Source organism: Ammodytes marinus (assembly GCF_949987685.1).
Source record: "Ammodytes marinus genome assembly, chromosome: 23".
NCBI classification, from domain to species: Eukaryota; Metazoa; Chordata; class Actinopteri; order Uranoscopiformes; family Ammodytidae; genus Ammodytes; species Ammodytes marinus.
Window position 1 is genome coordinate 11,551,873 of NC_137227.1, and position 16,363 is coordinate 11,568,235.

The 16,363-nt window shown below is 41.9% G+C and overlaps 1 protein-coding gene across 1 annotated transcript in view; it reads right to left on the bottom strand.

Moving 5' to 3' along the window:
* Positions 1 to 694: 694 nt before the first annotated feature.
* The window catches only part of nrxn2b (neurexin 2b), a 580,176-nt gene continuing 564,507 nt past the window's right edge, over positions 695 to 16,363 (bottom strand). The window contains exons 20-21 of the mRNA XM_080051970.1: positions 11,908 to 11,986; positions 695 to 1,113 (exon numbers count right to left, since the gene is read on the bottom strand). Of these exons, the coding sequence (XP_079908096.1) occupies positions 815 to 1,113; positions 11,908 to 11,986 (378 nt within the window). The 3' untranslated portion in view covers positions 695 to 814. The remainder of the gene's footprint in view (positions 1,114 to 11,907; positions 11,987 to 16,363) is intronic.

Sequence of the window (16,363 nt, forward strand, 5' to 3'; positions counted from 1 at the left end):
GTTTGTTATGATCATCAATCATCGTCATATTTTTTGTTTGTTTTTAAAACTCCACAGAAAAGAAAAACAGTTTTTTATCTCTTTCGTAAATGAATACTACATGCTTGATACACGGCAGAGTTCACATTGCGCCAGCTGCTGAGCACCGTAGACAAGGAGAGAAACAGAGTACACTAGCGAATTGGAGGAAGAGAGAGAGATTTGACTAGAGGTGAGAGAGCTGATTTGACACAGTGTTTCTGTAAGCTGGCAGTATATTGATTTTACAGAGGCATGTCAAGTTGCTAATTCAAGCCTAGTAAATAATGCGTTGTGATACTATCCAAGGTGACGGCTCTCACCATGAGCTCGTCTCAGAATGAAAATCAGACCTTGACACAAATACTGACGATGGTGCTTTCTTACAGTACTCGAGATACTCAATTACCTGTCATTTGCTAATCCACAAATCACTGTTATTTAATTATTTGGTACACGGTTGATTTGGCACACTATATTTTTAGATCTGATGTGATGTTATAGCCTTTCCCGAAATCCACACCCTGGTTGTAATCATTGAATAAGAAGTCAAATCAATCAAAGCTGATGCTGATAACTTGCCATAGCATTTTGCTGCTCGCCTCTGATTTGGATGGAATGGTAAACATGTATGGCCATTGGCCACCTGACAATACTGAGTTTGAAATAAATTACCCTCTGTAATGGTTTCCATATACTGAAATCTCTCTCTCTCTTTCTCCCTCGTCTCTTTCCTTCTCTAAGTGCGTGTACTGTCTTGTCTCTGTGTGTCATGGCAGGCGGCGCTCTCTCTCTCTCAGACGTAGTACTCCTTGTCTTTGTTCTTCTTGTTCTTGGTGGCCGTCTTGGCGGTGCCGGGTTGCTTCTCCTTGACCAGGGTGCCGTTGCTCTGCGTGGCCGAGTTGCTGATGTAGTTGCGACTCTGGTCCACCTGGTAGGAGCCCTCGTCACGGTTGCGGTACTTGTACATGGCGTAGAGCAGGATGAGGATGCAGAGGGCGGCGGCCGCCACGATGCCCACCACCATGCCTGTGGTGCTGCTGGACTGCTGCACCTCCACAGGGCCAGGGGGCCCTCTCTCGGGGGACGTGGGGTCTAGAGTGGGCACATGGGGGAAATTCGGGGGGTGGGTTATTCCAGGGGCCGACGACGGATGCGCTACCGGCGGCAGCAGCACCTGATCGCGCGTGTTCATTTTCCCGGCTGGGATGTTGTTCTTGTCGTTGCTACTGCTGCTGCTGCCACCGGCGGCGGCCCCGGGCTTGACGCGAGGGCCGGGGTTGGGATTGGCGGTGGGGGTGGAGGAGAGTGGCGGGCGGTGGGAGTTGGGGACGCGGGAGAAATGGTGGCGGTCTTTTGGGTTCTCTACGGCCGGGGGAGGAGGGAGGACAGTTCTGTCGGTGACCAGCGGGCTGTTTTTGTAATAGTCCTCGTCGTCCGACTCCTCTGTCATCTCCCCCGAGCCGAACGCTGACACCTCGATGGTCTCCTCGCCACAGTCCTCCTGGTCCAGGGGGCAGGGGGCCCGGCCGTTGGGTAAGGGGAGGGACTCTTTGGTGGTTTCGAGCAAGGTGAGGAAGGGGCGGTATGTGGTGGGGGGCGAGGGGATTACTGGGTAGCGGGTGGCGATGGACGGGGGGTCTAGGGAGTCCACGGTTATAATGGGCAACACTAATTCACCTCCTAGGACAAGAAAGAGACAACGAAGAGGAAAAAAGTGTTAGAGACCAACGTGAGAGAGAGACCAACTCTAGGTCAACAACAAAATAGAAACAGTTCAAATGAATACAGCAACACCAGTATTAGAACAGCACTACAACTTCACATCAGGTTAGTTATATAAGTTTAGATAAGTCTGTTCTATTTAAAAAAAAAAAGTGAATATGCTGACTAACACTGAAATAAAATTGTGTACAAAAATACTGTAGACTGCACCTGTTCCTGACTGCTTTGACCTATCTCCCTATGCTGCATAGACCTACATTATATATCACTAGTACAAGATAAGAAAGGAAACTACAAATTACACTGAACAACTTAACATCTATTGTACTACACAGCCTATCCACTGCTAACTTTTCTAGTCTTACCTATGCTATACTGACTACGCTAACGCTCAGATGTTTTCTGCTGTGATTGGTTGAATAAGATAGCAAACCACGAGGTTCAGGTCACTTACATCAACAAATTGGCCGCATGATTTTTGCATGAAAAAAAAAATTACAAAAAGAAAGCTGTGTAAGATTGTTCTCTGATAGTGATAAACAACTCCCATCCCCCCTTCTTTTCCTCCTCTACTCGTTTGTTTCTTTAAAGGGTGAACAAACAGCAATAATAGTAATGTAAAGAAGGATATTGTTGAATTGTTAATGCTTTCTCAATCCTATTTCCCCCCTTTGGGCCTGGTGGTTTCTATGGCTCATTTATATCTCATTAGCGTAATCTGTATGCAAACCCTCTGGAGCTTCTGTTGGACACTGATGCCCCTAATTTCCAACCCAGGTTTTCAGTACACAGTATTAAACACTATTGCTCCCCCTTCTCACATAAGTCCCTGTTGGCCACTTCCCTCCCAAACATTGGGCAATGTTCTTCTTAAACAGCCTCCACAAATACAATTAAAGAATCGTCTCAATGAGCCAGAATTTGTTTTCAAGCTTCGGTTATATAATCTGAATCAAGCCCAATGTAAAATAAACACCCAAGTGTAATAGATCTTATCGGGTGTATAATATCATTTGTAAAGAGTTGCATTCATTCAGGAGCAGGAGGCCCACAGTTGAAGTTAGGGTTAAACATAGTGGGAGTATGTCAACAACATGGCAGAAAATCAGTATAACAGTCTATTGATGCACTACATTATACTACATAACAAAATATTTTTTCTATTCAGACTGGCAAATGTATAAGGGTCACTTACAAGGAAACATTTCAAAAATATGGCAGGTTAAGTTAGATTATGGCACATCTTTGGGGGTGGGGGAGAAAAGGGAAGGTAACAGCAAAACAAAGAAATGCCAACATCACCAGCATAAAATCATGACTCTGGCTCTTTGTTCATTTGATGAGGTGAATCAGAGTGATTTAAGAGGGACAGGGGTTAGATTCGGTCAGTTCTGGGATGATGGGGGAAGTGTAAGGGGGCGGAGCGGGCTTTGGGACTGTTACGATTCCCCCAAACGCTTAAGCACCAAACCTTGTCAGTTAAACAACCATACATTTTCACTCAAAGAATGGCAAAGGCTATGTTACATAAGGGTGACACACTGAGTTAACAAACCCACAAAAACATTTGAACATTTAACAACACACTTAAGAGAAACAGGCTTTGAAACAAAGCAAAATGTGTTAGCAGTAAAGGAATAAGAAACTTAGTGATTGTTTAAAACCCTTCTTCTAACCTCTTAGTTTTGCACAAGTGCTGGAAAGGCTAGTTTCCATGGCAATGCTCAAGTTACTTCTCTCTCCATTATATTTTTTTCTCTCTGTGTTTGAGGGTCGTGTTTCCCCTTGAAGGCTGAGAGGACAGCAGTGCGTGCGATGGCACATGAAGAACAAAGAAGAGGCACACCAAGTAGATTTTTTGCAAGTTTAGTGCGTTCCAAAAAATGTTTTTCTTTCTTTCTTTTCCTACTGTGACTTTGACAAGTTAACACAAAACATGTTTTTTGGGTTCCTCAAAGGGTTCCTCAAAGATCCAGCACATACGTCTGACTGAGAGCAAAGGACGTGACGGTAGTGTGGGCTATCTTAACTTCTATCTGTCTGTGTGGCAGAGATGCTGCAAGTGCAATTTCAAGCTTCTGCTTGTTGTGCAGCCCGCCAATTACAGGGGAGGTGCCTCCATTTGCTGTGTGCCCTACTTACAGTGCATGTGGCTGACATTGCAAATAGATGGTCCTTGCAGAATCAGGAACACTGCTTAAATTGACCTCCTATGAACCCATAGAAGTGTGCTCACTGCTTACAAAGGATTATGTAGACCATTCAGGAGGCAAATACAGACATTATAGGAGAATGTCTATAACAGTAAAGGACAAATCACTTACATCACTCTGCTGTACTCTCAGTGTGTAGTAGAGCCAAAACCTGAAGGCCATATATCATATATATATATTTATATGACTATCAGGCAGTGGCTACTGGAAAAGTAATGAACCACAGCCCTCATACACAGAGCGAGCCAAATCTCAGCACTCGGAGCAGATATCAAGTGAACCATCTTTTCATATCCTGTTCTATGACCAGAGCCTATTGCACCCATAGTTTACACCGATCAAAAACTTGACTTGGCTAGGCTTTTTTTCCCCTTTCTCCACGACTGCACCCGTTTCTCTCCGTACGCAGCTCTGATTGTTCGGTTCGCACCCATAGGCTGAGGAAGTTGTCTTGAGTTATCAAAAATTACACATGTTCTGAGTTGTTTCTCCTGCTGAAAACTGCTAAGAACCACAGACTTAACGTTGTCAACATCAATCCTGGTGAGCATGAGCTAGGCCTATATCTTTTGCTTTTTTTAAAGCCTCTGGAAACCTGGTCTAAAATAGTAAAATCAATATATGATGGCAAAGTTGGGTGTCTTAATACGCTTTTACAAACATCTTGTTCATAAAAATGCTTTTTTAATGTGTAGACCGTTTGACACGACTGTGTGGGAGTGGTCGCTCAAACACTCTCCATGGCAACAGTCATTGTTTTTATGGAACTTTTGGGCAGACAACTGCTGTTATTGGTTCTACATGCATTGTGTCATAAGAACCAGAGCATAGCCCGCCTCATCTTAACCGAATTTCTGTAAAATTTATCAAACTTAAACGACTATTTTTAATTTGGATGGATAAATACTCTCTTTTCAGATGATTTACACACATGCAATTTACTCTTCAAATTACATAGTTATATTAATATTGTTAGAATTTTATGTTACTATATGTCAAAACCCCACACTCTGCAGTGGCTCGTCTTGTGGTTTCGGTCAGCACTGCTTGTACCCATAAAATACACTCAACAAAAATATAAACGCAACACTTTTGTTTTTGCTCCCATTTTTCATGAGATGGACTTAAAGATCTAAAATTCATTCCAGATACACAATTGTACCATTTCTCTCAAACATTGTTCACAAATCTGTCTAAATGTGTGATAGTGAGCACTTCTGCTTTGCTGAGATAATCCATCCCACCTGACCTCACAGGTGTGCCACATCAAGATGCTGATCTGACATCATGATTAGTGCACAGGTGTGCCTTAGACTGTCCACAATAAAAGGCCACTCTGAAATGTGCATTTCTTTGCTTTATTGGGGGTCTGGGGACTCAGAACCAGTCAGTATCTGGTGTGACCACCATTTGCCTCATGCAGTGCAACACATCTTCTTCGCATAGAGTTTATCAGATTGTCAATTGTGGCCTGTGGAATGTTGGTCCACTCCTCTTCAATGGCTGTGCGAAGTTGCTGGAGACGGCTTATGGTGGAGAAATTAACATTCAATGCACGAGCAACAGATCTGGTTGACATTCCTGCTGTCAGTATGCCAATTGCACGCTCCCTCAATGCTTGTGGCATCTGTGGCATTTTGCTGTGAGACAAAACTGCACATTTCAGGGTGGCCTTTTATTGGGGACAGTCTAAGGCACACCTGTGCACTAATCATGATGTCAGATCAGCATCTTGATGTGGCACACCTGTGAGGTGGGATGGATTATCTCAGCAAAGCAGAAGTGCTCACTATCACACATTTAGACAGATTTGTGAACAATGTTTGAGAGAAATGGTACTATTGTGTATCTGGAATGAATTTTAGATCTTTAAGTCCATCTCATGGAAAATGGGAGCAAAAACAAAAGTGTTGCGTTTATATTTTTATTGAGTGTACATATAGCATGATTCCAGTGTGTGGGTGTCTTTCTTCTTCATTCAAGCATTTAAGCGATAGAGACTCAAAGAAATTCAGGCTGTTTGATTGAGTTTGACTCCATTGATTTCAACAGGTGAGGCATGATGTAATTTCTTCTTGATCGTTACGCGCACGCCACAACGAATCCCTGCAGGTATGAGTCATCCCCCCTTCCATTTACTCAAAATGAGAAGAGGGCAGCTGGATACTGATGCATGTCTGTCGGCCTCCTAACAAACATCGTTACTCTGCCGATCACGTCGCACCGCTCACATCCATTTGAAATATTTAGAGCACAAAGGTTGTGTGGGAGCTTTCCGTATTCTGTAATTCATCTTTGATTTGGTTAGAGATGGAAAATCGAACAGTGTGTCAGAGTGTATAATATGTTCACTTTTGTTGCTTTTAAGTCATGCCAATATGTGGCGCAATTACTGCAACATAGTCTGTGAAACGGAGGTAAAAGGCCTGGTTTCCTCATACATGGCACTCTATAAACTGTTTACAACTGCTGCTGTCGCTCCCAGGCAATGTGATTTATGTTGACACCAAGGGGATGATGCTCTGCTTATGTCACGCCTCGATGAGAGTCCGATTCACCTCACCTACAGCTCATCAGCAGCTGGATCGACTCCACTAAGCTGGCTGGGTCTGTTTTTCTGGCCTGCCTGGCATCTCCACCTCATTATGGTATAAATCTCCGACACACACGGAGCCTCTCTTACTGATTCAGCGATATCAAATTGACTACTTCACCACCTCCCTTGCTTTTTTGCTTTGGGCCTGTTTCTGGCCCATTTCCTGGTCTCTACATCCTGTTTTTTCCCCCCTTCTTCTCCTGCCACGGTGCTGCAACCAAGCTTATCTGTTCCAAATCTCTCTCGCACTGGAAGCTTTCCTTCAAGTGTGTTTGTTCAATTAAACTGCAAAAGCGACGGGCTCTTGGAAAATACAAGTAACTGAACCTTAAGAAACTGGGTTAGGTGGTTCAGTCAAATTGTGAACGAGTGTTTCTCCACCTTGCTAGGATATTTGTTTACAGTTTGAAGTGTGACTGTGAGTTCCTGCTGAGGAAACAGTGGCACAAGGAGAAAAAAATAATACAATGCAATGTAATGCAATACAACTCAAACCATCTGTGTTTTGCAAGCATGGGTGGTTTGCATCAGCAATACTTAATGAAATAATTCACCTTTGACCAGTTTTGAAGGAAAATGATTACAAGGCATATGAGTATCGTTGAATAATTCAGTTTTTTTGGTTTTCCTATATGTGCATATAACAGTAGTCAACCGACACAGCACCAACCTCTGCATTCATCTCTTCAGTGATTCCCCTGACATACTTTTATGAAAGCTAAATTTAATCGCTATTGTTTTTCCTTTGTGCATAACAACTACAGCAGCTGCTTGAAACATTTTCAATGGCATTAGAGGAAGGAAGGTGTTTGTTTATATTTACTACACTACTTTTTAAATATTTATTTTATAAGTTAATTGAATAGGTGTTATGTTGTTTTGTACCATTTTCAGTTTTTCTTGCAATGTTTCAATTGTTCAGCACTTTGAATTGCTTTGTTGCTTTTTAATTTTTTTAACAATAAGACAAAGGAATAGCTTTGTTGTTGTTGAAGGTGCTAATGAACTGGCACTGCCTTGTGATATATCTCAGTACTTACTATCCACACTTTTATAATTTGTTTGCGGTCTTAACACTTTTCCACTTTATTTTTATAACACATTGTAAAACCTTTTCTTCCTTGTGTTAATTCTTCAGTGCTGCTAGGGATTTGTTGTCTTGCAATGATTACACAAAATGAACCAATCTTGTCATCTAACAGTTGTCTTGCCAAACGCCCACATTAATTCCCCAGAAAATCGTCACATCAGAAACTTGTTGATTGAACTAACCACTGCACTGCACAGTAACACTGAGGAGATTCTCCTTTCGCATTTTTTTTGGTAGCATCAGAAAAGGGTAAATCATCTAGAGGACATTGGTTCAAACCTCTACATTGCCAACTGTCTTAACTGTGGCACCCCTATGTTAGACCGGGGGCTGTTTGCCTTCGCAGGATGGCCTGCTGAGGGAAATCAATAAGATATCAGACTGGCAAACAACTGACACCCTAACCCATCGACCAGCGTGGGTTTGATCCCATGCTAGCTCTGAGTCACAGTATAGGTGAAGGGAGGCTCAGTGGGCGTCCCTCATCTATCACCCCCATCTCTTAGACCTAAAAGAACATTCACAGGTTGTCTCTATAGTGTATCGTCTGATGAATTATTGAGGAGCTCCTAAAAGCTCTTATCTTGTCGGGAGTGAAACCGGGATAGGGCATACAACATCCTGGGACTGATAAGTAGCTTGGAGGTATGCAAGTGAGAGAGAGAAAGAGAGAGAAGAGAGAGCGAGAGACAGTGAGGTTGTGCTGAGGTAGAGAACAGACAGAACATGAGATAAGGAGATAGAATGAACAATTTAATGAGCAGGGTTTTGTTGTTGGAGAAAGTGAAGCTTGTAAAAAGAAAACTTCTCTAACTGTGTGTTTACTTGAATAAAAGGTGCACTATGTAACTTTAGGTGTGTCAGAGAAGTTAACATTGTCTAAAATATATTCTCATAACTGAATAAACAAACTTTCCTCACAGGAAAATTAGATCCCTGGGATTGTTTGATGATAGAAAGCAACCTTAAAATTAGCTGTGTGCCCACAGTTTGGTTTGGTATACAAACATATTTAGTAGTCTTACGTTTGGTTCCAGGTGTCTCAAAATAACCTTGTCTCGATGTATGATGATATCATTTTTAAATACTAAGAATGACAGGTTGAGTAGGTATGTTTTGTAAACTAACTGCAGGCTCTGCAAATGTCAACAAATCCCTCTCCCTATAAACTGCTTAGTGCACCTTTTAAATCCGTATACATTCATTCCCATGTAACATGGTTGGACTGGGGTTGTGTTTTTATTTGTGGTGATTGTGTAACCCGTCACCGTCTAAACCCCAGCGTGTGTTTCATCAGTGTAATCCAGGTCCCCACTTCCTGGGTCTTGTCACTCTCCAGACAGAGGCTCATTGACAACACCGGAGGATCCAGAAGTCAACGCTTTAATTGGGTAATGTAATTATGGCTCCCTAACAAAGTCAAAGTTTAATTAGCCTGGTGGGAAAGGCGGGGATCGTTCACGGGAATTTCACTCTCTCAATTTAGCCTCCTCTTCCTACTCTCTCTCTCTCTCTCCCTCCCTCACAAGCTCTTTCTTTCTCTCCGTATCTATCTCCGCCTCTCACTCTTCTCCCCCGTTTCTCTCCTCTGCTTTGAGCGCAGAGGAACGTGACACAAATCTCAACGAGGGTCAGTCCTTCACAGCGCCATCCTGCCAGCTCTTTGCAGCTCATCTCTTCCTCAGGTCCTTTTGTCTGCTTTGCATCCACTCTGAGCTGGTCAGCAAATCTGACAGTGGCAGCCTGATATTCATTGTCTTAGCTTTTCACATAATTGCGGTTTGGGGTCATCATTTAGCTGTAGATGCCAATAGAAAAAATAAACTACTTGATGAACAATTGTTGTTAAATCACCCTTGAGTTGGCTGTTGTAATACTACACCTGCAGGTAAACACATCTGTACAGCGAGGGAAGACAAAGGTCCACTGGCTGTATGTATTGCGAGAAGGAATCTGTGTATTGATTCCCATTTATTCACGGCAGTCATCTCTCGCTCGGCTTCATAGAAAACCCACATCTGTGCTTAACGTTTGTTCCTCCTTTCCCGAAGGCTGCTCAATAACAAGAGCTGCATTCTCAAATGTAATTGAAAACACTGGGAATTGGTCAATCATAGAAAGACTAAAGGCTGCTTGGGTTTTTGTCGAGTGGTGATGGAGAGGCAACATGTTTCGCGGACAATGTCGATTCTGCTCTCCTTGTCCGCAGTTTTCACAGAGGCTTATCCGACCCCGCAGTCTTGCATCGCTGGGACTCTCGTGGCAACTGGAAGGTGCGATATGGAGCACGTGCGTGCCCAAGCACATTTGTTGTTTCCCGGGAGAGGCGACTGTAGAGTAAAAACTTTACACCCACGGATGGAGAGAGACAAGTTAGTGTCTAGAAAGGTAGAGTATGTCTGCCTGTACGTCTATGTTTGTGTGAGCATACAAGAGAGAAGAGAGAGGGAGTTGCGTTTCCCCCATGGGAGATTAAGCCTGGGCAGAGCATCCCCGAAAAACTCTAATTTCTTCTTCCGATAAGAAGGGGGAATTGAGTCTCTATTTCGGTCCCAACCACCTACGGAGACAGCTGCAGGAGAATACACTCCAGTTTCTCAACGCAGCTTCAGATCAGCACCCAAACATACCGATTGCTATAATCTCCTGCCATTTACAGCCCAACATATATTCTATTCAAACCGCTAATCCTCATTCTTGAAAAAAAAAATATAGCCTGGGAAAGTAAAGTGTTTTTCACAAACATTTCACCAACTATTATGTCAATGCTGACTCTTGTTTAGTTTACCTTTGTTCATCTATTGTCCATTGAAAGAAGTACTGGACAAAAATGTCCCTCTTGTTTTGAAATGGCTAAATTCATATGAAGATTGGTGGTATCCCTGTATAGGCTCACACTAGCTTTTTTTTTTGCAAAGCAGTAAGTGAGAAGTTATGCCATTTAAGCATGGCTGTGACCAGAATTAGACATGGTTTCCATGTTGTTTTATTATTAAAGCTGTGGTGAAATAATATATGTTTTTTTAATTTAATTTGTTAAAGTATGTCTTCAGTTATTTCACAAGCTCTTCCTGTAAAAATGTCAAATGTTTTTGATGACTCATCTGGACCTCGATGGTATATGCATGAATTGATCCAGTCAAACGGGGTTATGGGTGACTCACTACCATCACCCCTCCTATAGAAGCACGCTTGACTGTTAGCTTCTGGTGCATTGGTGGAGGTGATGCGTTTGATATATTAATTTCTTTAAAATATCCTCTACTGCATCATAACTCTTCACAGCTTCGCATCGTCCAACAATGGTTAAATCAGGCACGCTATTCTTGATGGACGTCACAGAAGATAAAGACACTGACTCTGAACTCTGAAAAACAAGTTAAGAGATTTTAAGGAAATAAACTATTTCAAGTTGCTCAAATTATTTTACTGAATGTTTGATTCATTGCAATCTACAAAACAGTCTACAATCTAATAACTATATGCGCATTTAAGCAAAAAATATATAAATACTGCTTAACTTTTATCTTAAAACTATTTTAGTCCCCAGTAGTAACCATCATAGCAGCATTTCTGTTGCTGTTATAATGATAGATTCATTGAGCTAATTGCCCCACCACCACCCCACACACAATCCCAAACCCCCCAAATTAACAGCGAATATCTTGTCGGGATCCTTCTTTCAGGATAAAATGTCAACAATGAAATAAAGCTTCTGTAGAGCAAGCAGTCTTTTAAAACACCTATCCTCACTGTTTGTGGTTCTTGGCAGTTTTCAAGAATGACCATCTTAATAGAGCTAGAAAACCAGAGAGGCAGCGAGAAAAACACGTGGCCCTTGAGTTCCACCTCCTGTCATGGTGTCAGAACATTACTTGACCCGCTGTTCACACTAACAGTGCTTCAGCAGTCTGGCCTGCCAGCCTACAGCGTTGTGCTGCACAGAACAAGCTGTGTTTCCACGTTGAAACTGTCCTGTCACGTTGAAATTGGGGCATGAGATTGGTGCAACAGCTGGGTAAATGCCAGATATGACCAGTTGGCTGAGCAATTGATGGACCATGGGGCTGCTGACTGCCTTCTGCTTTGAAAAGCAATATGAAAGGGTACACATCTGGACCAATCAGAGCTGCGTATTGAGGGCTGTGGAGTCACAAAGTGTCATTTCAAAGTGGAGAAAGGGATTCATATTTTGTTACTATGCTGCACTTTGTTCTTTTTTTTTACCAAGTGCTATGAAGACAGAACTTCCTGAGTTGACTCACCATTTCCAGGCTCACACTCCTCCAAATCTTCGTCATCGCTAGGACACTCAGCTGATGCTACCAAGAGGTCGTCCGCATTCTGGAAGAGCAGAGATAGGAAGCAGAGGAGATACATTCAGGATACATTGTATTACTGTACAGGATCCACGGAACATCAAAGAGGGTTCAATCTGTGGCAGACGCCATGAAGGTATTTACCTACTTACACACCAGCAAATGCAACCTATAGACGCAAACTTAAGGAGGCTGGAGGTAAAATGATTTTTTATTATTAAGTTTTTTACTTGCAACACATTTGCTGAAATGTACAAGTGAAGGCTCTTTCTGGCCTAACACCAAGCATTCCCCATTGTGTGTGCGCAATTGCTATCATTTCATTTGACCGTTTAGTTCAAATGTTGAAGATAGGTATCTTCAACATTTGAACTAAGTGATAAAAGAGACAGCAGAGTTCAACAGTACAGCAGGTACAGCAACGGGTTCTCAAGATGAAAATAGATTAGGTCTGACAAGGTGGTACCAAATTAGCAGCCAGGGTTTGTCCTCACTACTGCATGACTCACACAGCTCTGCATGTTTAGACCCCTTCCCTTCCCGTCGGCCTCTGGTTGTTATTCAAGATGGGGTCATCTGATTGAAAATGGGGGGCTTTTGTCAACGTAATTGATTCAAGCGTGACACTGCTTGCACAGTTTTTCTCTCTTATTAATCCACATGCTGGGTGTAATCATTTATTAATTACATTGTGTGAGTTTGAGTATGTGTTCCCATCACCTGGTTATGTCAAGTGGGCCTAATGATCCTGCTTCAGTTTCCCAGCAACAAATCCCTCAAACATGCACTTACATTTCTATTCCATCCAGACCATCTACTGCCTCGCTTTCCTTAACTGCACATAAAAATGCATAATGAATCTGTTAAAATGTGCACTTATTTTTTATATTTTTATTTATATTTTATATTTTATATTTTTTGTATTGATGACCCAGGTCATCAATACATGCCTATGGCAGGATCTGTTTTTGGCCATAAATACGTTTTTCTTCTCCTGATAATCCAATGTCAAGAGTTCTCACTGTTGTAAATTAGTTGAAAATCTGTAACAATCAATCAAATACAGGTCCTCAAAATTTTAACAGGCCACAACGGCAGTGTCATTATTGTCACAAGGCCCACTTACCTAGTGTACTGATGGCTGCTGGAGGAGAGTTAAAGTATAGCTCCAAACTTCTGTTTGACCTAGTCTGAACTTCTTATCAGTCTCCAAGTTAAATCCACAAGGAGACAACTTCAAAAAGCCTTGCATTGGTCCAGACAAATCAGAGAGAGATCGCAAACACCTGTGAGAGCTCTGGACCTAAGACAGCAGCAAGGACGTAGTAGCTTGTGATCTTAGTTTTATATCACCTTGGCACTGAATTTGGATGATAGCCAGACAAGTGATGAGTCCAACTGTTTCATGGAAACCCACAGTATCTAGGGGTGAAGGGAAAGGAAATCTGAACCCCCCCACACACATCAAAAGGTAGGTCTTTTTATTCTACCCATCAAAGTGCATTATTCCACTGTGATCAAAGCTACATCACAGCGGGTAGCTCAAAGCTGTTGGAGAAATTGAAATTTCGGTTTCCGTTCGCTTGCTTTCCTCCACCCTGCTCTGTCTCCGCTGGTGCAGGGCATATTATTAGATGCCGGAACTATCCTGTTAGCTGTGCCCAGTGCTGTATTTATTATGCTATTACCGTGTTTACTTAAGCACAGAATTACACAGCAGTCAATAGGATAGTTTATTAAGTTCAGATAGATAGATAGATAGATAGATAGATAGATAGATAGATAGATAGATAGATAGATAGATAGATAGATGGATACATAAATAAATACTGTTTTTTAAACTCCAAACACTAATGTATAACTGTGAATTCATACTGCCACATATTCAATGCCCAGCTTTGAGCTGTATACTTTATATTGTGATTCTTATTGTAAATTAAATTAACATAATGTGCCTTTCCTCATCTGTTCAGCTGCATACACACTACTGCTCACAATAAAAAAAAAAATTCCTAGGGTTAGGGTTCCTAGGGTTCCTGCCATCAATATAAAACCAACCTCTTCCTACGCAACATTGGATTCTCGTCAAATGCAGTTTAGTATTAGCCTGGAAATCCAGACCCTGATATCTTGAACGATAGAGGGTCTGGCCACGATCATTAGTAATTTCCAACTCAAGGGGCGGCTCCGACTCGTGCATTTCAAATGCCACCGCACGCAGTTGGATAGCACTACAACCAATCAGAGCGATGCACAAGGCGACGTAAGCCCCTTTCGTTTAGCGAACAGCTGTTAAACTGTTAAATTAAACGTTTGCCGTTGTCGGTCGGCAAAATAGAACATTCCACTTCCTTGCTAATTAAATATTTGAGTGCCATCTTCCAAATCGTTAAGGGTCAAGGCCAAAGCAGTCTCAAACTCACACAACATATCCGCAGCCATATTTGATGTTTACTATCACGGCTTCGACGTCGCATGCATGTCACTGTCGTCATCCGGTTACGTCCTCCCCAGAGCACCATATAAAGGGCTCTGGCGCGCCCATATTAGATAGAACCAATTGAAACGTGAGCCCAGATTTCTGGTCTTCTTGATAAAGCTTCAACGGAGCGTGTCCAGACCAACACGCGCAGCAAATTTAATTTGCCAGCGCCTAGTGGCAGGTCTGGGAATGCCAGGCTAGTTTAGTATACTAAATAGTAAAGATTCCAAACACTCTCTGTTGCATCTCAGCTGTTCAGAGTCAATTTAATTCCAAACCTTTCACAAACTTTTGCTTAATTTTATTCAACGACAACTGTCTACCTTAACAACTTTAGAACACCGCCCCCCCTCCTATACTGAAGCATTTCTGCTTGATTTTCTCTCTTTTCGGATGAGCTTGCCAGGCCTCGAACAGCTCTTTGCAAATAAAAATAAATTCCAGAATAAGAACCGTTCAGTCACACATCTCTATGAATGAACAGGGCTGCGTGAGTCAACTGTATGACCCAATAAGACTTGTATGTTCATTGGGCGTATGTGAATGGTTGACAAATTTTTAATGTCTATTCATTGTCATGCACAATGTTATTGTTATGTTAGGCCATTGACAATACACTATGTTTAGCTAGGTATATAATAAAAATAAAGAGGAAGCTGTTAAAATGCGTGTACACTAGCCGAAAAATAGATTCCTAGCAATAAAAAGCACTCTAACGGTAGGAGTTTTTTATGACCCAACATAAACGTCAGGTTGCTAATGGAGAATACATTAAAGCTTGTAACAACAGAGAAGCTGACAGCACTCTGAATCCCTGGCTATCCTAAAATGGTTCCAAATAATTTGTCAAACAGGGCCGTCTATGGCTGCCAGTTTAACATCATAGACCGCTGCGATACAAGCTTATTTGCTCAACTCGGAACAATGTCTCTGCAGAGGGGTCTTGAAGCCAGAAATATGATATTGAACTGAGTGGATGGCTACATTTGACTTGGAGTCTGGTTTAATTGATATCATGTTTAGAGAGAAGACGAAGAAACTTTAAACATCAACCATTTCATCTAGGCAAGTCATGCCAACGGGCCACGCTGAAGACAACGTTGTCTTTGAAGCAGCTTTGACTGACCTTTCAGTCCAAAAACGTGCCTGTACTTACATGGCAGCCTCAACCATCTGAAAGAAAAGTGCTTGAGCGAAAACATTTGTGCACACAACCACCTTCTTATCTTTTGTCAGCTGGCATCAGAGCACCATTTTGATGAGGCTACGGAGGCTTCATTAAGGGACTTTTTCTAAGAGTACAAAAGGAAGAACAAAACAAAAAATAGCATGCAAAACCAACATTCCAAATTTCATTTAACTGGAAGTGCACTAAGAATTTGCATGAATTGTGCACTCAACCATCAACAGGATGGGCCCCACTCTAATTGTTGCTGCTGCATTTATTCAAAATTAGGCGGATAGGACCTTCAAAGGATGGAATCTGCTAAGGTTTGAGATGATGATAAAGGGACAAAGAGTAAGCTGGCAAAATAAATATATAAATATATATATTCTGAATCTGTCGATTGTGCCTGTCAGGAACGGGTGCGAGCAGCTTGTTGAGTGATCTCACATAAGCATCTGCAGAATAGCGTTAATTAACACAACTGAATAAGAGAAATACGCTGTTAATTGGCTTTCCTTTGTGTTTCCTGTGACATCGTTAAAGTTTATTGGCCGTTGAAGTTAAAGTATAAATGGACAGCTTTTTAAACAGGGCAGCTTTCAAGTGGTTATTATACAAATTCATTAAATAAATAGTAGTAGCTGACATAATGTACATCCATCATTCCAATGATGATCCGGATCACACTTGCTTTAAATGCTGCACATGCTTTTTCACACACAGATTGTAGTTTATGATATTGTGCGTGAACT